Genomic DNA, 25,251 nt, shown 5'->3' on the forward strand with positions numbered 1-25,251 from the left:
CCAAAAGGACAAAAACCAGCCCCATTATTTCCTCTACCCTTGGTGTCAGTTCCCTTTGAGAGGATTGGGGTAGACTTGGTAGGACCTCTAGAACCTTCTGCGAAAGGACACAGGTTTATCCTTGTTATAGTGGACTATGCAACAAGGTATCCTGAGGCGTTCCCCCTGAGAACAGCAACGGCGAAGCAAGTAGCCAACAAGTTGTTGGAACTGTTCTCACGGGTCGGACTTCCCCAGGTTATATTGACAGACCAAGGTACAAATTTCATGGCTAAACTGATGCAGGATGTCTTAAAGTTACTAGAGGTCAAGTCTGTTCGGACATCGGTCTAACATCCACAGACTGACGGATTGGTGGAAAGATTTAACCGAACTCTAAAAGGGATGCTGAGGAAATTTGTAGATTCAGAGAAGAGAGCCTGGGATGAACTTCTCCCTTTTCTGCTGTTTGCAGTGCGAGAAGTTCCCCAGGCCTCCACGGGATTCTCTCCATTTGAATTGCTCTATGGCCGCCAACCCCAGGGTATCCTAGACCTTCTAAAGGAGTCCTGGGAGGAACAGCAGTCCCCTTCTAAGAATACCCTGCAATATGTACTAGACCTTAGGAAGCGCCTAGATGTGGTCGGCCAGTTCGCCAGGGAGAATCTTAGATCAGCCCAGGACAGTCAGGAGAGACATTACAATCAGAATGCTCGCATGAGAGTGTTTCAGCAAGGAGACCAGGTGATGTTATTGTTACCCAGTTGCGAGAGTAAACTCCTGGCCAAATGGCAGGGCCCATTCGAAGTACTCCGCCGTACGGGTGATGTGGATTACGAGATCGCTCAACCAGGGTCCAGGAAGGGTAAACAAATTTACCATGTGAACTTGCTGAAACCCTGGAAGATGCAGCGGTCTCTATTCATCCACCCAGTGGAGGAGGAAACGGACTTGGGTCCTCAGCCTCCACGGGAGAACATCGTGAGTGACGATAAAATCCCAATGGGTAAACAGTTGTCCTCTGAACAAAAAGGGGACTTGTTAGCAATAAATACACAATTCCAGGATGTTTTTTCTGACTTACCAGGACAAACTAACTTAATTTCCCATGAAATCGAGACAGCACCTGGGGTAAAAGTACGTTCCCATCCTAATAGGTTGCCTGAAAGTAGTAGGGCTCTGGTAGAGAAGGAGGTACAAGAAATGTTACACTTAGGAGTGATTGAGGAATCATGTAGTGAGTGGTGTAGTCCACTAATTATGGTCCCTAAACCCGATGGGAAGGTAAAATTTTGTATGGACCTCCGAAAGGTCAATGCGGTATCCAAGTTTGACGCATATCTGATGCCAAGGGTGGACGAATTAATTGACGCCCTTGGTAACGCGGAATATATATCAACGTTGGACTTGACAAAAGGATACTGGCAAATACCCTTAGAGGAAAAGTCCAAATGCAAAACAGCCTTTGCCACTCCCATGGGTTTATACCAGTTTGTAACAATGCCATTTGGACTGCATGGAGCCCCAGCCACATTTCAGAGACTCATGGATAAGGTACTGAGGCCCCATAGGACTTATGCCGCAGCCTACCTAGATGACATTGTCATTTATAGTAAACACTGGCGGGCCCATCTAAATAGGCTGAAAGCGGTCCTTAAATCTCTAAGAAATGTGCCTTGGGTAAAGCGGAAACCAAATATTTAGGGTATGCAGTGGGAGGTGGAAAAGTAAGGCCACTAGCCGACAAGGTAGCTGCCCTGAAAGAAGTTCCGACCCCCCAAACGCAGGTACGCTCTCTACTGGTTTAGCAGGGTACTACCGGCGGTTCATCCCCAACTATTCGGAAGTGGCAGCCCCTTTAACGGACCTCACAAAAAATTGTGCCCCTACACAAGTGGTGTGGTGAATGGATTGTCAGAGAGCCTTTGAGGACATAAAAAGGTGTCTATCAGAGGGTCCCATCCTTAGAAGCCCAGACTTCAAAGGCCCTTTTATAGTGCAAACAGATGCATCAGAGATAGGGCTAGGGGCAGTGTTGTCACAACAGTTTTAGGGAGTTGAACATCCTATCCTTTTCCTGAGTAGGAAATTGTTCCCAAGGGAAAAAAACTACTCAGTGATTGAGAAAGAGTGCCTTGCAGTAAAGTGGGCAATCGAGGCTTTGAGGCATTACCTGGCAGGAGTCCATTTTACTTTGGTGATAGATCATGCTCTACTGAAGTGGTTAAATAGCATGAAGGATTCCAATGCTAGATTGACTAGGTGGTATATGGCCCTCCAACCCTTCTCATTTGAGATTCAGCATAGGCCGGGAAAAGACAACGCAAATGCTGACTTCTTTTCTAGAGAAGGGGTGTATGGTCGGGCTTCAGCCGTGTGTAGCCCCAGCCACACACTAACAGGGGAGGAATGTGACAGGGTAAATAAAAGCCACCAGTTATATGCCTGGAAAACCTATGTCTAGTCTGCAGTGCAGCACTGACTAGGTTAACTTCAGCTGGGAACCTCAGGACAATTAGTTGAATCCCAGCTGCCTAATCAAGGTGTGTTAAAACCCAGGCTATAGACACATTGATCTTGGCTGTTGATGAGAGAGGAGTAAGCTGCTAAAGTGATTCCTGAAAACAAGGTCTGAGTAGCAAAGTAGTGAAACTGTGAACTGTCTGTCCCCTGCATAGTAAAAGGGAAGCTGCATATATATAAACTGTCTACTAAAGAGAAACTGTTTTGTTCGGTTTGCTGAAGGAAAAGCCATTTTCGTTTGTTGCTGAAAAAGAGTTATTTTTGTTTTGTGTGCTGTATATTTTTCAAGGCAAAATAAAACAGCCTTGTCAAGAAACCCACGTGTGTAGTTGCATGTACCCTGCAACAACCACCAATTTGGAATTATCTGTGGGGTACTCTTATTTGTTACGTGTTCCAGGGCTGAGATGTGCTTAAACCCCATATTATCAGCTGAGTACACGTTGCGGGCTGTCCAAGTTGGGCCCGCTTGAAAGACAGCACCCCCAAGATTTGGACTGCAGCGTGTGCTCAAATAATATGTCCTAGAATGAGCAGGGGTGGAATAGTATGCCCAACGGTGTGGGCCGCTTGCAACATAGCACCCTCAAGATGGGACTATCCACCTGCAGTTGGGGAGGATATAGTGCCTGTGGAGTATGCCAGCCGGTGTGGCCGCTTGCAAAATAGCACCCCCAAGAGGGAACTCGTCGCAGGCACTGAGGAGAATTCAGGGTCCCTGAGGAGGATCCTGAGGTCTGAGAGCAGTTCCCACCAAAATCGGGAGAACCGCATGGTGAGTTTGCAAAATGCAAGCTCAAGATTTGCAAAATATCTGTGGCTTTGCGCCAAAAGCTTTAGCCGCAACCCTTCTATCCTTCATGGAACTCCTTATTCCACCAGAGGGAGGACTTGAGGAGCAAATGATCTGCCTTTGGGGTGTAGCCGAATATGGTGAGCGCCCGCAGCAGACGCACCAGGTGACTGAACAAGTGAGACCTGTGCCTGAGCTGCTCCCCATCACCTTGTCCCACAATATGGCGAGTCAACGTGGCCAACGCTTTGAACTGCCCTGAGGTCTCCAGCTACTGCAGGATGCTGGGGAGAACTTTTTGCATTTCATTTGCCCTATTTGCGATCGCCTGGGGGACGAGCAGGAAGTCAGCTCCCGCTGTCATCGTTGCGACGTGCCTTAACTTCAACTACGGCGGCAAAGGCCTGAGCTACCAACAACCTCCCTAAACACGGGGGAGCTATGGAGTCTTTACAGCTTAGTTCGTAAACTACTGACATTGTCCAGAAAATCGTCCGGGGAAGCCAAGATGGACAATATGGGCATAATATATGATTTTTTTTCACCCTGACCAGTATTTTATAAACTTTGGCTCGTGCGGAGACTTATGCACTATTAGCCTGGAGCGGAGTCTCTAGGAGCCCTTGGGCATGAAGGGAGCTTCTTTTTCAACTTTCAGAATGGGAAAAAATAAAGAGGACCTACTGTACCTGCCTCCACGCCGGCCGGTGTGTGAGGGCCCAAGTCCTTTTCATTTTTCATGCCAAAACCGGAGCAGAATCGTGCCCTGGAAGATGCGAGCCGCTTTATGGGGGAGTAATGCCGGATTCTATCTACTCACTCCCTGGTGGCCAGCTCCAGGCGGGGGGTACTTGAAACTGCAAGACCAGCTTCCGGACGGAAGGCCAGCGAGGGTGCGTCTATCACCGAGGTACCGGACAGTGCCTCCATCACTCCAGAGTCGGAAATCGTAACAGCCATCCAGTAAACAGACCTACCCCGGCGTGGTGATCCAGGACGTCGTTATGACCAGGGCAGAGGAACATGCGACCAAAACCCGGTTCCTACAGAAGTGCAAGCTGGTTCAGCAGGCTCAAGTTCGAGCGGCAGCATACGTGGCCACCTCAGAAGAGTGGCTAGCAGATTTCCTGCTCTGGGAGAAGGCCTATGAAAGTACTTCAGCTCCACGAATCGATATTGATGCATCCCCTTCCAGAGTACTGGCCAGTACTACTTCTGCAGTTGCCATAACGACTCTTCAGGTGCTGCCGGTGGGGGTTAACCAAGGCGATACATCCTTCCGAATGGATCAGAGGATCAACACTCACGAATGAATCCCGCCCAGAGACCCTTAAATTAAACCACAAGTGTAGGCCCCTATCACCTCTGCCCCAGTCACCCACAATGTCCATGGTCCCCAAATGTGTTGCTGCTACTGTATCTGATACTATGCCTGTAACCTCTGCAGGGAATGATGCACTTGCCTGGTGGGATCGGATGTTCAGAGGGTATGTGCTGCATGTAAATAGGACCCACTTTGTCTTAGTTAGGGGTGAGCAGGTGGAACATTGGTTGGAAGAAGGGAAATATGCTCCTGAGTAGGAAGCAAAGATAATGTGCGGGCGCAGCCAGAGCATGGTAGAAAAATATTTATTCGGTGACAGTACCAGATAGTGAGGGCAAACTTGTCAGAAAGCCTGACCTAGACCATTATTATTAATAGAGCAGGAGAGTTACGGCACAAGGATTAAGGAAGGTAACAGAGCAGGATATGTGCTGCGTAGGGTGAAGGGTCCTCCTGGCTAGGAAAGACCAGTTATGCCAATGTTGTGTTATGCCCTATTACTGTTTGCAATTCTGTGTTTGCTGGCACAATTTATTGGTGGGGCATAAATTATGCTCCTCATGTGTGGATGTGAGGATGTTTTCACCAGAGGGAGGATGTAGCCTAGTGCCCCTGGCTATACCCTTTCCTTTGGCCCCAACACTATAAGTCCTGATAGGAACCGGCAGTGTTGGGGTTAAACTCCTGCACAAGGCCTAGCTTGCAGTTACAGCTTGGATAGATACAATGTTATGCTATCCAGGTGCAGGCCTAACAGCAGTTTGGAGTGTCATGCCTGCGGAGGGTACTGACTGGCACATACCTGGCACATGGTGTGATGCCTGTCAGTACCTGGACCTGCCCTGTAATGGGGCAGGGTTACAAACCCCTCCCCCGGGTATAAAAGCTTGCACTCCACCAAATTGTGTTGGTTCTGTCCCCTCCCTCTGTGGAGTGGGTGCAATTCCACCTTGCCCCATCAGGGGATAAGGGGGTTAAGGAGGGGCTCTAGGGACCACCTGCAAGATCAACAGGTGAGCTAAACAGCACCACAGCACAGCCTGTACCTACCAAATCTCCCTGGGGGAGGAGGGGTGGGGTTGGGCGGGGGGGGGGGGGGGGTGGGGGCTTTGGTGAGACATGTATCTATCTCTATATATATCTATATCTATATATTCTCTCTCTCTCCTCTCTCCTATATCAAGAAAACCAAAATTAAGATGTAACGGACAGCACTTATATGTGTATAGTGATATCAATACCTCCACCAATATAACTACACTATATATGATGAATAACCAGCATGGAATACAGATGCCCAAAGTGTATATAATAAAATACAAATCAATATAATGATAACTTTGATGTGTTGTGAGTGTATTGATAGCGATGTGAACAAAGCTTAGGTACAAAACAAACAATATAAAAAACGTGAATATATAATTAATAAAGTGAACAAATAATAAATAAAAAAGTATAAGTCCAGAAAAGTGATATAAATGTTCCGTTATCACTGTGACGCAACCATGTATTAATAACAGTATTTAGGTCTCCATGGATCCTTCAGCCTTCTTCCTGGGTTCAACAAACTCACATTGTGTAACCTAAAAAGAAAAAAAGAAGAAAGCGCCCGATCCTAGTTTGATATCAGATTGTAAAAAATACAATATACTGTTGGAAATATTACTGTATGCTCATCTGCATGTCTTAGACAGGTCTGCAACCCAGCCTTTCCCCATTATCACCCAGCCCACAGCACTTAAGTAAGTGAGTATAGATATAGGATAAAGTATCTGTTGTCTAAATTTAGCATAGGTTGAACTTGATGGACGTACGTCTTTTTTCAACCTCATCTACTATGTAACTATGTAACTTCCACTGCAGAAGGGGTTTCTGGGAAATTACATGCAAATGAGCACACAGTGCCACCTTTTGCTTCAAAACCGTTCAACATGGTTCCCCTATAGGCTTAAGCTGCATGGTCACAGCTTTGAGCACAGCCAGGGTTAAGACGCATAGCCAGTAAACCCACACACAGACAGCCGTTTCGACCTTAATGGGTCTCATCAGTGTGGGTTGGTTATACTGGCTATGCAAAAATGAAGCAAGGAGGATATGTTTTACCATACTTAGTTAAGTTATGGTGGGTAAAAAAAGTGACAAAAACCCTCCACAGCAAAGCATATAGCAAATGGAAATTTTACTGTACAGGCAGTCCTCGTTTTACAACGCTTCGTTTTACAACGAATGGCGTATCCAACGCTATGCAATGCATACCTATGTTCATTTTTACAACGCCAAAACGGCTTATCCAACACTCTTATGACGCTTTGCAACGTTGTTTATGTGTATGTGTGTATACACACATACACATAAACAACGTTGCAAAGCGTCGTAAGAGCGTATATATATATATATATATATATATATATAATATTATACTATAATATATTATTTATTATGTTATATTTTATATATATAATACAGTATATACACTATATAATTTATGTGTGTGCTGCATATCTTATTGCCTGCATAAAATATTTGGTGTATTTTAGTGTTAAAAATGCCTTCAGGAACGGAACCTTTCATTTAAACAGTGTTCCTATGGGAAAATGTGTTTCGCTTTACAACGTTTCACTATCCAACGCCATTTTGAGTTACGCATTGTGTCGGATAACCGAGGACTGCCTGTATGCTCATCTGCATGTCTTAGACAGGGCTGCAACCCCGCCTTTCCCCATTATCACCCAGCACACAGCTTAAATCCTATGTGTATTATATATATATATATATATATATATATATATATAATCAAAAAATAAATAGATGATACCGTTCTGTGGCTAACGAAATGCTTTTATTTGTGCGAGCTTTCGAGATACACTGATCTCTTCTTCCGGCGATGTTACAATGAATGAAGCAAGCAAAAGCTATACTATAAACAGTGTCTATTGGAATGTTATCTGTGCTGGTCCTTCCCCCGGTGTGGATGTGTTTTATGGCTGGAGGTGTCAAAAGGTTCCTGAAAGCAAGTGATGAAAGAGTGTGTATGTGTATCAGTGTGAATAAAAATTAATGGAGAGCCCACAGTGTATACAGTGCTTTACAAAAGGTGTGTGTGGAGTGGGAGTGGATATAAATGGTGTGGGTGGGTGTGGAAATGTGAGAGTTAGTAGCACAACTAAAAGTGTGTGTGGATACTATGTGGTCCCTATTGGTGTATAGGGATGGAAAAACAAGGAGTATAAGTATGTGTGAGAGACAGCTGTGTGTGCATACATATAGCACAGTATGTACAGACATGGCCTATAGCGCTCATGGGAAGAGAGTTCACTTGTGTCAGTAATGACTCATAAAATTTCGATCTCTGTTTAGGCCACTGCTAAGTGTCCCGAACAGTTGCATAAATTTGTATTCATGCAACCGTCTCTCTTTCGGTGTTTTAAGATTACCTTTGAGTATGGCAACCCTCAGATCGTTCATCTTATGGCCAGAGTCAGAGAAATGTTCGCCAACAGGACTGTCTCTTGTTCCGCGTGTGATGCTGTGGCAGTGCAGGTTCATTCTCTTGTTTAGCCCCTGCAAAGAGAGACGGTTGCATGAATACAAATTTATGCAACTGTTCGGGACACTTAGCAGTTGCACACTCTTTCATCACTTGCTTTCAGGAACCTTTTGACACCTCCAGCCATAAATCACATCCACACCGGGGGATGGACCAGCACAGATAACATTCCAATAGACACTGTTTATAGTATAGCTTTTGCTTGCTTCATTCATTGTAACATCGCCGGAAGAAGAGATCAGTGTATCTCGAAAGCTCGCACAAATAAAAGCATTTCGTTAGCCACAGAACGGTATTATCTATTTATTTTTTGATTATTGAAGCTTGGCTAACACGGTACTGATACCTCTACATGTATATACTGTATATATATATATATATATATATGTATAATATATATATATATATTCCAATGCACAGCCGGCACACCTTAGGCAATTAAATACGTTTTGGTGCTTATCCCATAAAACAATAACAGACTATACGATACCGGTTGCAACACGACATCAAGGGACAGCACGCAGGTAAGTAAATCATAAAATTTAAAAATTGTATTTTATTAAATCATAAAATCTGTGTCTTCTATCAAATATAGAAAATGTATGATTTACTTACCTGCGTTCTGTCCCTTGATGTCGTGTTGCAACTGGTATCGTATGGTCAATATATATATATATATATATATATATATATATATATATATATATATGTATTTATATATGTATTTATGTATATATATATATAAAAAATACACCTAGGATTTTCATTTTATTGCTGCTGTTAAGAAAGTATTATAACCAGTGTTTTGTATGCATTTTCCATAGATTTGTATTTATCCTCCTGGGTCCAAAAGTCAAGATGAAAGCATATCATGAGATTGGGAGAGCCATTGCCACTTTACTCACTGATGAGGTACTGTAAGCACAGACTTAGGCCCATATTTTCTATATACAGATGTAGCAAGATGTACTGTGCCCAGAGCAAGAGACGAGCAAGCAAAAGTGGATGCTTCTGAATGGGACCCAGCACAGTGTTAATCCTTTTTTTTATTATCGGATACATTTTCAGAATGACACATTAGATATGGACTTTTAGCATTTGATATTTTAGGTTTTAGTTATTATAATCAAATGAATATACTGTAAGTAAATTAGTATAAAATATTGACTGACTGTTGAGGAGAGAGAGTAGAGAAGAGAAGGAGGGTGATATTGGGCGTATTTGGTGGATGTGGGGAAGGATGTGGTAGCACTCTGGAGGCTACTCAAGCTGGGCAGGTTGAAAGCAGTCTCTCTGTATTCTGTAATGAGCTTCAAAGGCTATTAGACAGTTATAAAGTATGACAGGTAGCAAGTTTCAGTAAAACTTCCTCTAGCTCCAGCAATGAAATGTGTTTTTTTTTTTTTTTTACTTTTGCATTACTGGAGTCATGCAGCTGGTCAAAGACACAAAGGAGCCTAAACACATAGGAGTAGGAAGTACCGAATGAAGGTTTTAGATCTAGCAGAGACTATGGGGCCTATTCAGTAAGCGTCGATAAGGCACTTATCGACCACTTATCGGCCAAAATGCCTACTCATAATCAGTAAGCCTCGACAAGTGGGCAATAACGGCCTGTATCGTGGAAAAATCTTTAGAACAAAATTAAATTCAAATCGCCGACTGAGCGGCAATAAGCCCCTAATCAACACTTTTCTGAATGTTCATAAACACGCACGATTCTAGTAGCCGCGAGTCGGCAATCGCCGCCTATCGCCGCCATAAAATGGCGATTTTCTCCCCAAATCCAAACGCCAAAAAAAGTTGGCAATTTGGTGGGGAGAAGCGGCGATACGGGACTTACAAACATGTTGACCTTTTTCCTGCATTGTATGAAGGGGGTAGGATGGTCCGTGGTTCACAGCAACTTCAGCAGCCAACGCATGGATGTCTAAAAAAACTTTATTGATCGCTAGCAGCAAACATCAGGCAACCACTCTAACATGTTTCGTCCAGGCTATGGACTTTATCAAAGAGTCATTTACTCTTTGAAAAAGTCCATAGCCTGGACGAAACATGTTAGAGTGGTTGCCTGATGTTTGCTGCTAGCGATCAATAAAGTTTTTTTAGACATCCATGCGTTGGCTGCTGAAGTTGCTGTGAACCACGGACCATCCTACCCCCTTCTTCCTGTGTCATCATTTCCGGAGGAGCACGCTGATGCCAGCTGCACCAGAGGAGGAAGCCGCTGCAGAATTCCCTGCACCAACAGGGACGGCTTTTTCGTGAGTACTCCTAACCTCCACGCGGTATTTCAGGGAGATTATTGAGGTGGTTAGTGCCGGGCTGTGATTTACTTGGGGGCGCCCCCTAGGGAGGTGTCCCCCTGTACCTCTATCCGGCTTACTATTACCCAACTCCCTGTTCTCAATACCGGAGGCTTATTGTTTCATTAATCATTGCTGGGTCTCTCTTCAATCAAGTTGCCATAAAGTGTGTGCACTACCTGTTAGCAGCCTCGGTATACTGGGTAATTCCAAATTCTTTTTCCTGCATGGCATTGATGACGAGGGTCTCCGGAGCTGATACCCATTAATACCAGCACCGGAGTCCCCCGGCATGAAGCCGATGCAGGAAAAATGCATTTACAGCCACTTCATTACCTTAGCGGCTAACTGCTAAGGCAATGAAGGGGTTAACCACCCGTGCCAGGCTTATTGTGGGTAGTGGGGGTGGGTGAAGGGGGTATTTGGCCCTTAGAGGGGGATAGGCCTTATGGGGGGTTGCGAGTGGACTTAACCCCTTCATTACCTTAGCGGTTGATACCGCTAAGGTAATGAAGGGGTTAACCCTACCGCTACCCACCCGCAAGACCTAAACACCCATCCTTGGGGCTCATACCCCCTTCACACACACACAGCAGCCCCAAAATACACCTCCTAGGCCACAATAAACACTGTAATATTTAATAAACATCAATACACCCCCCCCCGTGCCCCCCATAATGTAAAACTATTATTTATTTTTTAACATGCAGGGTTAATACCCAAGGCCTACGGTAGTCCCCGGTGGTCCCGACGGGTGTTTGCAGGCCTCACAGTGCACCAGAGGGGGGTGCCCACAGATATGGGGGTCTCCAGGTGGTCCCTGCTAGGTGCCGTAGGCCTCCAGGTGGTCCCTGCGGCTCATTGTGGGCCACAATGGGGTCCACAGGTAGGCCCGCGAGTGTCTGGGGGTCCCAGGGTAAACCCCACAGGTGTCTGATGCCCTTCGTTGGTTTCCACGGGGTCTGGGGACCCTCGGGTGGTCCCTGCGGGTAGACGGGCCCACACAGCTGTGGGGCCCTTGGTTCTTCCCCGCAGGTGTCCCCTGTGGGTTTGCAGGTGGTACCCATGGGCATCCTCAGTTGGTCTCCATAGGTCCCCGCAGACCTAAGGTACCAACCCTGTATGTCAACAAAAAAAACATATTTCAATCAATTCTCCCCCCATGCCCAAACACATACAGTACAGTAATGGGCAAAATAACTACAGCTGCACCAGCCTTTATTCTAAAGCCTCGCACGCCGCACCGCTCTGAATACCGGGTCATGACGCACTATGTTTTCCAACCATATAGCAATTGACTCGGGTTTCTATCAGTTTTCTATCGGCGCAGAATCCATCTATCGGGCGCAGAAAATTGCATTTTAGAGTTGTCTGTAATACCGTCTAGAAACTCAAGTGGGCGATCGGGGAGCTGTTGTCTTAAAAGTCTAATAGCAATTCAACCTACACAGTACAGACGTACAGTTCTGCAAGTATGTGTGTGTGTGTGTGTGTGTGTACTGTACAGTAATTGTAATTTGAAGCAGATTTTAACGTTATTAGTTCATACTGTATACAGTAGTCTGAGGCTCCTTAGCCATACACAAAAAAAATATGAGGACACATACTGTACTGTATACAGGATACTAAAGGGAAAAGAAGTACAGTATTACAAAAATATAACGTTGCGTCTTCTTCCGAATATAAAATATTTTTTCCGCTTATGCGGATTGGAACCTTATTGAAATGCATACTGTATGTGTGTCATCACATTTCTATATGTATTTTTTATTAATCAATACTTTTGCTAGGCTTGTTCTTCTTTTCCTACTGTTTTTATTGTATGCGCATGCGTGTATGTCTGATTGGAACCTTGTTGAAACACATATGCGTGTCATCAAATTTATGCGCATGCGTGTATGTCTCATTGGAACCTTGTTGAAACGCATATGTGTGGCATCACATTTAAGCGCATGCGTGTATGACTTCTCATTCAATTTGAATTTCAAGTCTGAAAAAACAACAACTTTTTTTTCGTTTCTCGACATGGGCTTGCATAACAATTTTGGCTATTCTGAGATTCAATCACTACTGTAGCTTTTTAATTCTACACTAGTCATGTACGTACTGTTTCAGGTGGGTGGCATACTGTCACTCATAAGAAACCCCCAAAATAAAAAGTTATAACCTTTTATTCTATACAGTATATATGTATTCTACAGTATATGTACAGTATTATATATGTATTGTTTTAATAATGTTTTGATTTAATGCGCATGCATGTATGACTTCTCATTCAATTTGAATTTAAAGTTGAAAAAAATCCCTTTTTTCGTTTCTCAACAGGGCTTGCATAACAAATTTTGATATTATGAGAATCAATCACTACTATAGCTTTTAAATTCTACACTAGTAGGGGCATACTGTGATTTGTATTTGGGGGTGTGGGGTTCAAAACATTATGATGACCTGTTGAAAATATTTCTTTCAACTAATAATCCAGCATAAAGCCCTCTCCCCCTCCTCCCCATCCCCCCTACACACAAGGCTAAATTATTTCTACTTCTTACCGACACCTTCCCCCAAACCATTCATTTGTAATCAGTGGCTTTGTGGCTAAATTTAATCTTCCAGAGCGTGTTATCACAATTATGCGCATGCGTGTATGTCTCATTGGAACCTTTTTGAAACGCATATGCATGTCATCACATTTAGGCGCATGCGTGTATGTGAACAAGAGACGCCACACACCCCTCACCCCCGAGAAAATTATTGTAGCCTTCTTGAGGGGACTGACTGATTTTAACCAACCATTATGTGAAACGTTATACAGTACTTACTGTATGTTTTTGAAACACTGTAATTTGTATAAACGTTTGCAGAATGAAACAATGAAACAATTTTAAAAAATCAACTTTTAAAATTTGTTTTTTAGTAAAACATTACTTTTATAACTTTTAAACAACAGAACAATCAAGCAGGAGCAATACCGGAAATATATAATATACTGTACCAGTAATAATTTTCTTTTTCCCCAGAAAACAAACGTTGTCATCAAGCGGAGAAAGGCAACAGGAGGGATTTAGATGGACCTACAGTATAATATCGCTTTTTTTTGAAACGTTGCTTGCGCATTGAATCTGATTAAAAATTCAAGTACTGAGTCTTCTTGAGGCCGGCGGTCTCACACACGCATTCGCACGGGTTTGGCGAGAATGACTCCTTCATCCACCCCCCCCACCCCGAAGCCATTATTTAAAATCTTTGAGGCTTTGTTTACAGTACTTGTGTCACTGAGTCTTCTTGAGGCTGGCTTTGTTCAGAGTAACGCATGCGCACGTGTGATAATACCTCCTCGAATGACTCCTCCACGCACATACCAAGAGAATTTCAAGTTTAAGGGTCGGTGGTAGCTAGCACCTTCAACCCCTCCCCCCCACCACTTCACACACAAAGCCTTACAAACAAACAACGTGGATAGAAATGCTTATCCACACCTCCCCCCCCCCCAGACAGATCCATTCATGAAAAACTTTTGAGGCTTTGTTGAGCTGTGTTGCCTCCCCCGTTCGCACACACGCATGCGCACGTGCGATAGCAGACATTCATTTTTTATTTGGCATGGGATGAATTTAACCACAAGATTTCTCTGAACCACTAATTCCGCACACACTGCGACTGCAGCACCTAGCCAACCCCCAACCACTTTACACACAAAGCCAAACTTTCCCCAAATCAATTCACCTGTGATAAGCCATTCATGGAGAATTCCCCACACATTCAAAGTGAATTTCAAGTTGAGAAAAAAAATCCCTTTTTTAAGGACTGATTTAAATAAACCATAATTTGAATCCTGTTTTTGATAAGGTAACAATTTTTGCCATTCTTTCTTTTCCTTTGAGGGTGGGTATGTTTCAATGATTCTCGTGAATTTAAAGAACAATTTTTTTTATTTCATCTAGATACTCATAGAAGAATGAAAGTTACAAATTTACAGTCTTTATCTTCTTCGTCGTGGCCGCATTGCATTCTTGAGAGAGGTGGGGGGTTTTGTGTAAATTATGACTGTTGCTACACTATACACACAGTTCACTAAGTTTACACATGAGACCGCCCTCCCCCCACCCTTCCTTTTTTAGTGCAGCTCTGTTTGAAAAGAAAAGAAAAAATGAGTGCAGTAAAGTGCATTTAATGGCATTGCGTACAGTATCACTAATGCATATCGGACTATGCAGTTACTACTGTCAAACTATACTGTATACTGTACAGTATACTGTATACTGGAACTCTATACTACATTATAATTACTGTATAACTACTTTATAACAAGATTTTTAGTGCAGCAGCTCTGAAAAGTAAAGAAAATATTAGTGCAATAAAGTGCATATAAAACACTGTGCCATACTTGCCTGTATCATACTTGTGTACCTCTACTTACCATACTACAGTACTGTACTGTACCTTACTACTATCCTGATGCCTGCCCATTACGCTGTATCACAATGGACAACACGGTCGCGATATGATCTATATATGTATTACATCTTTCTATTGTGAGTATGTTGTTCCAAAAACTCATTATGCCATCCGCCAATTAATCCTTTTTTGATCGTTTCACCACTTTTCTGATATGATCCTTGAGCTGATGCCATACCATTTCGATAGGATTGAAATCTGGCGATCTGGAATTGGAGGGGGGAAAGAAGGAGAATTAGTTAGAGATACACAGTAAACAGTGTAAAAAAATGAGAAACGGTTACCGTAATTACACCGCTGGCGTCTTAACCCAGTCGCTGGCAAGCATATGCGCAGTAGACACTGTGTGTTTTGGATTATTGTCCTGGTAGAACCGGTAACCATCTGGGAATTCACGTGTAATGTATTCAACAATCTCGGGCACTATTTCCTCTTGGAAAAATGCTTTATTCATGATTCCTGTAACAAGAAAAGAAAAGTGCTCCAAATACTGCACACTTGAACAGTACAGTGCTTAAGGCAAAAGCATGTGACTGTGCATTATTTTACCGTCAAAGATGATGATGCATCCTGGTCCACGTCTAAAGATGGCACCGCACACATGCAGCTTCACTGGGTGTTTTGGACGCGGCTTCATAGATATGCGTCCTTTTTTGTGGAATGCAAAAGTGGCAAATCTCTCAAGCGATACAGTTGACTCGTCAATAAAGATGCAATCCTGAAAAGTCTCGCCACTTTCGATCCATGCTCGTGCCTGGTCCACTCTTTTGATCTTGTTGGCGTCCCTTATCATAGGATACTATCTGTAATGACAAGGAATAATTTTAGAGGTACTGTACAGTTACTTAAACCACTCTTTTACCTACTGTACTGTCCAGTACTAACCTTACACGTCCATATTTCCATCCCAATCTTTTTCTCATCACTTTGATGCTGCTCTGAGATGCGGTTATATTGTGATTTTGCTCTAGAGCATACTTGACCCTTGTGGCACACCTCTCATCATTCTCTTCACTTATTTGGTCAACCAGAAGCGTTGTCGCCCTACAGTGTAAAGGAAAAACAACAATTTGTTACAGTAGGCAACAAAAATTCTCTGTATTGTATTCTTTGTCATTTATACACATACTGGATTACTGGCAGCTATATGCATCTGTGATACTCCATCATTTATGCTCAGGTCAACTTTGTGTGCAGATTATTAGTACTACATCTATTTATGCATCCTATGGCTTAGACATATTATGGTCTTCGTCCAAGGGGGGGGGAAGGGAGCGGTAATTACAGGAACACACCAAAATATAAAAAAGATAAACACAATAATGGTGCAGTATATTAACACAACATTGGAAATAGTCAAATCTTGGCTCTGTAGAAATTCCTACTTACAACAAGTGGAATAAATAAAGGCAATGGTCTGACTCTGTCAGTATGTGTGAGGTTGGATCTTCAGCAGAAAAGGAGATTCTGGATAGGAAGTAACTCCACACAGGGATCATTCAGGTGATGTAAACTCAGATTCATGGAGAGTATGTTGGTCATGTAAAATAGAAACGGACCATAGTGTAGATCGCAAAACACGTTTTATCTTATCAAGCAAGGTAAGAAATGTACTTACAATAAGTACATAGAGTATGTACACATAAAGGTATCGTGAGACAGATTCGCTCATGAGGAAGCTATCTACGTACAGCGAAACGCGTAGAGCTTTGTCGTCAGTCTGCTGCAGCTGCCCCCTGAGTGAAGACGTCTGAGGTGTTCGCTGAACTGCTGCTGATCTGCTGGTATCCATCTTCCCCGCTCCCAACCGGATGTCATCACCCATTTACCGGAAGTGACGTCAGACGCCATCCATCGGCGGTGAGGTGGGAGCCAAAGGGAGAAAGTACAGCAAGCCTTTCTATACGGGAACAGCCCTCTACTGTCTCACGATACCTTTATGTGTACATACTCTATGTACTTATTGTAAGTACATTTCTTACCTTGCTTGATAAGATAAAACGTGTTTTGCGATCTACACTATGGTTCGTTTCTATTTTACATAACCAACATACTCTCCATGAATCTGAGTTTACATCACCTGAATGATCCCTGTGTGGAGTTACTTCCTATCCAGAATCTCCTTTTCTGCTGAAGATCCAACCTCACACATACTGACAGAGTCAGACCATTGCCCTTATTTATTCCACTTGTTGTAAGTAGGAATTTCTACAGAGCCAAGATTTGACTATTTCCAATGTTGTGTTAATATACTGCACCATTATTGTGTTTATCTTTTTTATATTTTGGTGTGTTCCTGTAATTACCGCTCCCTTCCCCCCCCTTGGACCAAGACTGTTTCTGTAAGGAATCCTTACATATTCCTTGGAAGGTTGAGAAGTATTTTTAGCTACATACCTTATCACTGTGTTCAATTTTTGTCACTTTATTTTTATTGTGGGTGTTACTTAGCGCCGATACAAATCACTTGGGTTCACTTAGACATACAGTATTATGATCAGTATGTTTTACACCTTTGTCATGTGTTAACTTTGCCTCTCCTCGGTGGGTGAATCATTTGTGTTTTTGTACTGTATGCCATGTTTTATTTTCAGGATATTATTATTATTCATTCCCAGGTGGACAGTCATCCCTGCACTTGGGAGGGGTTTTATTAAACCCCTCATTTTGTGCTCAGGGATTACTGTGATCATTACCCTATGATCTAGGTTGTTATATACAGTATAGTGTCTGGGGGATACAGTATACTGTATGTACCAGTACAGGTATACACTTTTGCTGCTATATAAATATACTGAAACATTATAATATAATATTACGTGTAGTGTATGTGTGTGTGTCATACTGTATACTGAATACTGCATTGGGGTGGTGAGTGAGTGATAATGAAGTGAGTGAAAATTAAGTAAAAAGCTGCAACTCACTTTGAAATACAATGGGTGTCATGGGTGTCTTAAAATTAATTGATTATAAGAATGTCTTGATCTTGATCAAATATTAAAAACATGCATTTAATCTGTACTGTACAGTAAAAAAACCATACTGTAAATACTTACTCGGTAGTGACTGTTGGTGTCCGCTTGACACTTTTGGCCTTACCATGGGCATGATAGCTCACAGTGGTTGCTGGTACAACAAGGCCCGAAGTATTTAACCAGCGTTGTATCTGTGAAATTCGTTGTCCTCTCTTGTACATATCCTGTATTCTCATGCTGAGATCCTTTGAAATCTTTTTTAATTGGCATTGCTGCGTTTAGAAAGAAATACAAGCACAAGAATGTATATTTGATGTGTAGTCTGTGTATTCAATGTGCAGTGAATGAACAAAATGGATGGTGTATTTATACTTTAATGTGTCTCAACCTCACTCGTCAGGTTTAGTACACAGTACGCCCACTTTTAACACCTGCACCTCGTGTCCATGTCCGTGAAAAAAAAAATTCAAATAGGGACACTGTGTATAAAAGGTGACACAAATTGCATAGCCTTCTACACGCTGATCTCTATCTGAACTTGCCCTTGTCCAGATACTGCATTGTGCATTATGCCATCTGCTTCCATGGAGCAACCCCGATTCTACGGACGCAGGAATCTGCTTGCTTCTGCTGTGCCGACCACGAAAAAGCGAAAGGCGGAAGCCTTTTCCAAGCCAAAGCCAAAACGAAAGTCAAAGGAGAATAAAGGAGAATAAAGAAAACATTCCGACGACTCCAAAGGCCATGGCCTGGGCCTTATTATGTCAAGAAGAAATTCGTTGGCATACAAAGAAAGCCACAGGTTTGGAATCCACCAGCACCCATCCACAACGCTGCTCTCCTGGGAACCCCCAGGTCACCTGTTCCAGCACCCATCCCTCTATGATGCTCTGCTGGTAACCCCCAGGTCACCTGTTCCAGCGCCCATCCACAACGCTGCTCTACCGGTAACCCCCAGGTCATCTGCTCCTGCACCCATCCACGACGCTAATCTACCGGGAACCCCCAGGTCACCTGCTGCACCCATTCACGACGCTGCTCTACCGGGAACCCCCAGGTCACCTGCTCCTGCACCCATCCACGACACTGCTCACCTGAGAACCCCCCAGGTCACCTGCTCCAGCACCCATCCCCTACGATGCTCTGCTGCTGGGAACCCCCAGGTCACCTGTTTGAGCACCCATCCCCTATGATGCTCTGCTGGGAACCCCCAGGTCACCTGTTCAGGCATCAAACCCCTGCGATGCTCTGCTGGGAACCCCCAGGTCACCTGTTCAGGCACCCATCCCCTACGATGCTGTGCTGGGAACCCCTATCTCATCTGCTCCAGCACACATTCGCGCAGATGTCAACAGCACTCCTCGCACCAGATCCAGCTCGATCTCCCGCATGCTGAATGGTTTAAGTTGTGTCGACATCCCTGACAACTCTATGGTGCAAAAGATTGATTTTCTTTTGGAGACCATGTTAAATATGGATAGGCGTTTGGAAAAGATGGGGAAGAAGATGGAGAACATGGAGAGTAACATAGCGGGGATAAATTCTTTGCTTGGAGTTCCTACCCCTGTATGTCGGATGCAGGAGCAGGAGGGTGGCATGGATGTGACCTTCACGATTCCATCACCAATCGCAGCCCCTCCATCTGCAGAATACGTGTACCTGTATGCCATTGACAGGAGATGACAACCCCGATAAGGCCACGACTACAGGAGGAAAGCATCCTCCCAGACCACCTACCCTCGCCCGCTGCCAGAACCACACCCGCTCCCAGAAGCACACACGCTTGCATTGAAACGGTGCCATACATCATCTTGCGCGACCTGCCCCAGCAAGTCAGGGAGAAATACAAGATCGGAAGTGCTGGTCTTGCCCAGAAATATGCCCTGTCCATCTTTAAACACCACGTCAGTTATGAGGTGTACAGCTGGTGGACCCACTACGTTAATTACGAAGGTAATAGAATCATAGAAAATTTAAGGAGAACAATTTTGGCGGAAGTGCAGCAGTATTTTATTGTTACCGATCATTTAATGAGAACCGTGAGAGACACCATCAATGGCCTTTTGAGGCATATAAGGGCTCGTCCCTGGAAGGGCAGACTGTTAGGGACCGACATCGCTGCTTGTTTGTTCTGTTGTTCAAAAGTTATAAAATATTGTTTTACTAAAAAAAAAAATTTTGAAGTTGATTATTTTAAATTGTTTAATTGTGTCACCTTTTATAAAACATAACTAGAACATTTCACATAATGGTTGGTTAAAATCAGTCAGTCCCTCAAGAAGGCTACAAGAATTTTCATGAATGGCTTGTTGATAAGTGGTTGCATTACCATTGTCTTGTTAGTAAGTCGGGTGGGGGGTGGGGAACTGCTACTGTGACCTAATCACATCTTTTGGGTTTAAATATCACCTCTATGCTGACGGCACACAATTTACCTTTCAACCCCTGACCTTACACCTGCTATACAGACCAAAGTTTCTGAATGCCTCTCTGGAATATCATCCTGGATGGCCATCCGCCGACTGAAACTTAACATGGCAAAAACAGAGCTCCTTATACTTCCTCCCAAACCTGGCCCTACTACCTCCTTCCACATTGCTATTGGAAATATGATCATTCACCCAGTAGCCCACGCACGCTGCCTAGGGGTTACACTTGATTCCTCTCTCTCATTCTCCTCTCATATTCAAAACGTTTCTAAAACTTGTCGCTTTTTCCTCCGCAATATCACAAAGATACGCCCTTTCCTCTGTTACTCAACTGCTAAAACTCTGACTCAGGCCCTCATTCTCTCACGTCTCGATTACTGCAACCTCCTGCTGTCCGGCCTTCCTACCTCTCACCTGTCTCCCCTACAATCTATCCTAAACGCTGCTGCCAGAATCACTCTACTCTTTCCTAAATCTGTCTCCGCATCTCCCCTCCTGAAATCCCTCTCCTGGCTTCCAATTAAATCACGTATCTCACACTCAATTCTCCTGCTCACTTTTAAAGCTTTACATTCTTCTGCCCCTCCTTACATCTCAGCCCTAATTTCTCGCTATGCACCATCCCGACTCTTGCGTTCTTCTCAAGGATATCTTCTTTCTACCCCCTTTGTATCTAAAGCTCTCTCCCGCCTTAAACCTTTCTCACTTTCTGCCCCACACCTCTGGAATGCCCTTCCCCTCAATACCCGACTAGCCCCCTCGCTATCCACCTTTAAGACTCACCTTAAGACACACCTGCTTAAAGAAGCATATGAGTAGCACTGGATAATCATGGACACATGACACATAAAGCTTGGCCCCCTGCAGACGCACTTACTAGTATTCCCTCCTACTGTCTCTGTATGTTCTCCCTACCTACCAATTAGATTGTAAGCTCCTCGGAGCAGGGACTCCTTCCTTAATGTTACTTTTACAGTATGTCTGAAGCACTTATTCCCATGATCTGTTATTTATATTATTTGTTATTTATATGATATGTATTACTACTGTGAAGTGCTATGTACATTTATGGCGCTATATAAATAAAGACATACAATAAAATACAATACTGTAGAAGTGTGTGCAGGATTAGTTAGTTTAGAAAAATTCATGAAAGTGTTTGGGGAGGATTCGTTCCACAGTAAGGGCTTATCAGCTTACAAGAATGTTAATGAATGGCTCGGAGGGGGATGTGTGGTGTCTCTTGTTCACATACACGCATGCGCCTAAATGTGATGACACGCATGCTGTCTGCGTTTCAACAAGGTTCCAATGAGACATACATGCATGCGCATAAATGTGATAACATGCTCGGGTAGATGAAACTATTAAACTAAGCCACAAAGCCACTCATGACAAATGAATGGTTTGGCCTTGTGGGGGTGGGGAGGGTGGGAGGGAGGGGGAGAGGGCTGTATGCTGGATTATTAGTTCAAAGAAATATTTTCAACAGGTCATAATAATGTTTTGAGCCCCACACCCCCAAATAAAAATCACAGTATGCCACCCACCTCATAAATTATGTACATAATTAGTGTAGAATTAAAAAACTACAGCAGTGATTGAGTTTTTTATGCATACACCAACGGACTGATTCTTTCATTGCCATTGTGTTCAGAGGTATTTGCGGTGCTCCAGCCTATGGACCGACTGATCACCACTTAGGCACTTCAGACGAAGTGAGTTCTTTTATTCTTGAGCTTATTCCCATATTTGTGCTGAGTGTGTCCTGTTTATTTGGGTCCCTATATATGGCTTCATTGTGAGCCCTATACCACTATATACACATTACTAGGGCATTTTGGATGGATTTCTTTTATTACTTAAGGTCCTGGACACTCTTGCTATATTGCTACCATCTTCCTGGATATTAGAAGCACCATCTTTGGGATTTAATTCTCATGTTCTACTGTAAGTACCGTATAACATTTCACATAATGGTTCCTTCAAGAAGGCTACAAGAATGTTCATGAATGGCTCCCGTGGGGTGGGGAGAAGAGCTGATAAGCGGTTGTATTACTGTTGTCTTGTTACTGTAGTAAGACTTTGCGTGCGAGGTGGCTGGGGGGGGGGATGTGATGATACGCATCTGCGTTTCAACAAGGTACCATGAGACATACTGTACACGCATGCACCTAGCTGTCCACCAATTGTTCAGTATCTACTGTAGAAACTGCTTAGCCAATAAATGAACTGCAGGTAGTGTAAGTAATACACGTAGTGTAATACAGGTAGTGTAATACAGGTAGTTACTGTAGTAAATTATACTGTTTTTACCTTCATTAAAGACTTTGCCAAACGGGTGGTGATAAACCACTGTCAGTCCCGTAGTCTTCATTATACACGTAGTTGACAGGTGACAGCGGGCCTGCTACACCTGTAGTTGATAGCTGATGAAGCTGGAAATCTTTTTGGTACATGCAAGCTTGCTGGTATCTGTACGTGAAATCAGGCTCAGGCTGGAAGTTTTGCAGAGAAAACAGTCTCCAGGGCACTCCTAATCAAAACAGGATCCCAACTGAATGAATAATAAACGCTGGTCTCAAAAAATTGAATAAAGTGAAAAAAGAATTTATTGCAACATAGGTGAACAATAAAAGTACCTCCTACGCGTTTCAACCAACTAGTGGTCTTTGTCAAGGATTGTGACAAAGACCACTAGTTGGTTGAAACGCGTAGGAGGTACTTTTATTGTTCACCTATGTTGCAATAAATTCTTTTTTCCCTTTATTCAATTTTTTGAGACCAGCGTTTATTATTCATTCAGTTGGGATCCTGTTTGGCTTAGGAGTGCCCTGGAGACTGTTTTTTCTATTCGATTTGGCTGTGGCCTCTGGAGGCACCCTTATTGGGAGGAGGGAGGTGCCTATACCACAGGTGTGCAGATGTGTAGCGTGACCTGACGCTGTGGGAGATCGTCAGCAGGAACCCTGGGGTGGAGTGCTTTGGAGCAGTGGATGCGGTGTGCAGGTGTAGCTCATGAGTAAGAGCTTTTCTGGCTGACAGAGAGAGTTCCCTGTGGAGCATCTGTGCGTGAGGGAGGATGGCAGCAGGAGCCCGGTGCGGTGTGTATGTGAGGGAGATCACTCCAGCCCACTACTGAAAGGGGAGATTTCATCTCTGCGAGTGAGAGCCGTTCCAGCACGCAGCACAGCTCAATGTGGCATATGTGATTACAAGCAGATGGAGTCTTTTCTTCTGCAGCTCTAGCCGCAAGCTTATCTCTGCTTCTGTCAAGTCAGCTGCACTTTGCCCATTATTTAGTCCTAAGGAGTACAGCAGAGGGTGTTGTAAGTGGGATTAGAGGATTTTAATTGTTTTTCTTCCCCACCCCACCTCCTTGGTCTGGACTCTGTGGATATTCAGTGCTCACTCCCTCCATTTGAGCCCCTTCTCCAATTGTTGGACCCCACGTTATATATATATATATCCTTTTCCTATACCCTGGAGCGCATGGCAGTTTCTCTTTTTCATGGAAGTTTTGTAGGTATCCTGGCGGGGACAGATAGCAAGGGTTGCCAGTCACCAAGTTTTCACTGACGGTTGGACCGTTATTGTTAGCCGGTGCTGGCACTGGCGCCGGTGCAGGCGCTGTTACATTGCTGGCCTGGGATTGACAAATCTTATTTGGATTTAACATGATCGTTCTCCTTTTGAAGTCTCCACGAACAAAGATACTGGAAAAATCTGGCACCACACACCAATACCCTCCTCTAACTCCGTGTGCAGGGGCAATACGAAAAAAACACGGGTCGCTACTTAACTTTTTCCTTATTGCACGCTTCCACACACGAGCATCAGGTGAAAATTTGTAAAAGTTATAATTTGAGATAAAATATTGATAGATTTCAGCAACTTTGGCCATCTTATCATCTGCTGCATTAATTGCAGAGTATATTACAAATGCATATGTACAGTCAGGTCTTTTGCACACGTACTGCGGTGTACTAATTGCGTCTGTCTGGTCGGCAATTGCGCAAGACAGGAGAAATAATGTAAAAAAGGCACAGCGCATTGAGTTTTATCATGAAACGCCTAAATTGATACAGTAACTTCTTCAGTACCAAGGTCAATTCACAATGGACCACTGTGGTTTTTTTTTTTAAAACACCTGCAAGTCGACACATTACTGTAGCACATGTACAGTAGTGTACACATTAGAATTCATTACAATTCATGAATATCTGCCACCTTGCGGATACGCAAAGAATTGCCCCCAATTAAATCCGAACCATTAAAATTAAACAGATCAACCGCAGTTCAACCGCGGGTGCAGTGACGTCATCTTAAAGGCAAATGAAGCACAGCCAATCTGATTGGCTGTCATCATTCCCTTTAAGTGACGTCATTAAAAAAAAAAAATAATGTCGGCACATGGTTTTAACAGCCAATCAGATGGCTGTTGAACCAGTTTGAGGCAAAATGTGACGTCACAAGCCCTATTTAAGGCCGTGACGTCTCATTTGAGCCCAAGAAGACGACGAGACAACATCGGTTGGGATCTACCATGGGGTTTTATGAATTGACAGACAAAGACAGAAGATAAAGAAGATCATGAAATAGTGTCAGATGAAGATAGAAGAAGCTGATTAAAGATAGAAGAAAGAAAATTTGGGTACCTGATCCGGATCTTCATGGCGAATGGCATCGGATGCTGTTTGAGGCCTTCATGGTACGTGAGCTTCCTGTTTCCCCGGGAGTCGGAGGGCCAGTGCTTCTAATGGTAAGTAATATATTGAATGTTTGTAAATTTATTTTTTTACAGGTTTTTACATTGGATGTGTTTTTTGAATTTTTTTGGGGGGGCGCATTGACTGATAATATATGAATCTGTACCACTTTAGGGTACAGATCAATACATTATTAGGACAATATTTTGGG

At 43.5% G+C, this 25,251-nt stretch overlaps 1 protein-coding gene across 1 annotated transcript in view; it reads left to right on the forward strand.

Annotated features, from left to right (window-relative positions):
• SLC4A9 (solute carrier family 4 member 9) overlaps window positions 1-25,251 on the forward strand; it is a 461,516-nt gene that overhangs the window by 84,412 nt on the left and 351,853 nt on the right. Inside the window, exon 6 of the mRNA XM_075601696.1 lies at window positions 8,991-9,078. Within this exon, the coding sequence (XP_075457811.1) occupies window positions 8,991-9,078 (88 nt within the window). The remainder of the gene's footprint in view (window positions 1-8,990; window positions 9,079-25,251) is intronic.

Source organism: Ascaphus truei, chromosome 5 (assembly GCF_040206685.1).
Source record: "Ascaphus truei isolate aAscTru1 chromosome 5, aAscTru1.hap1, whole genome shotgun sequence".
NCBI lineage: Eukaryota > Metazoa > Chordata > Amphibia > Anura > Ascaphidae > Ascaphus > Ascaphus truei.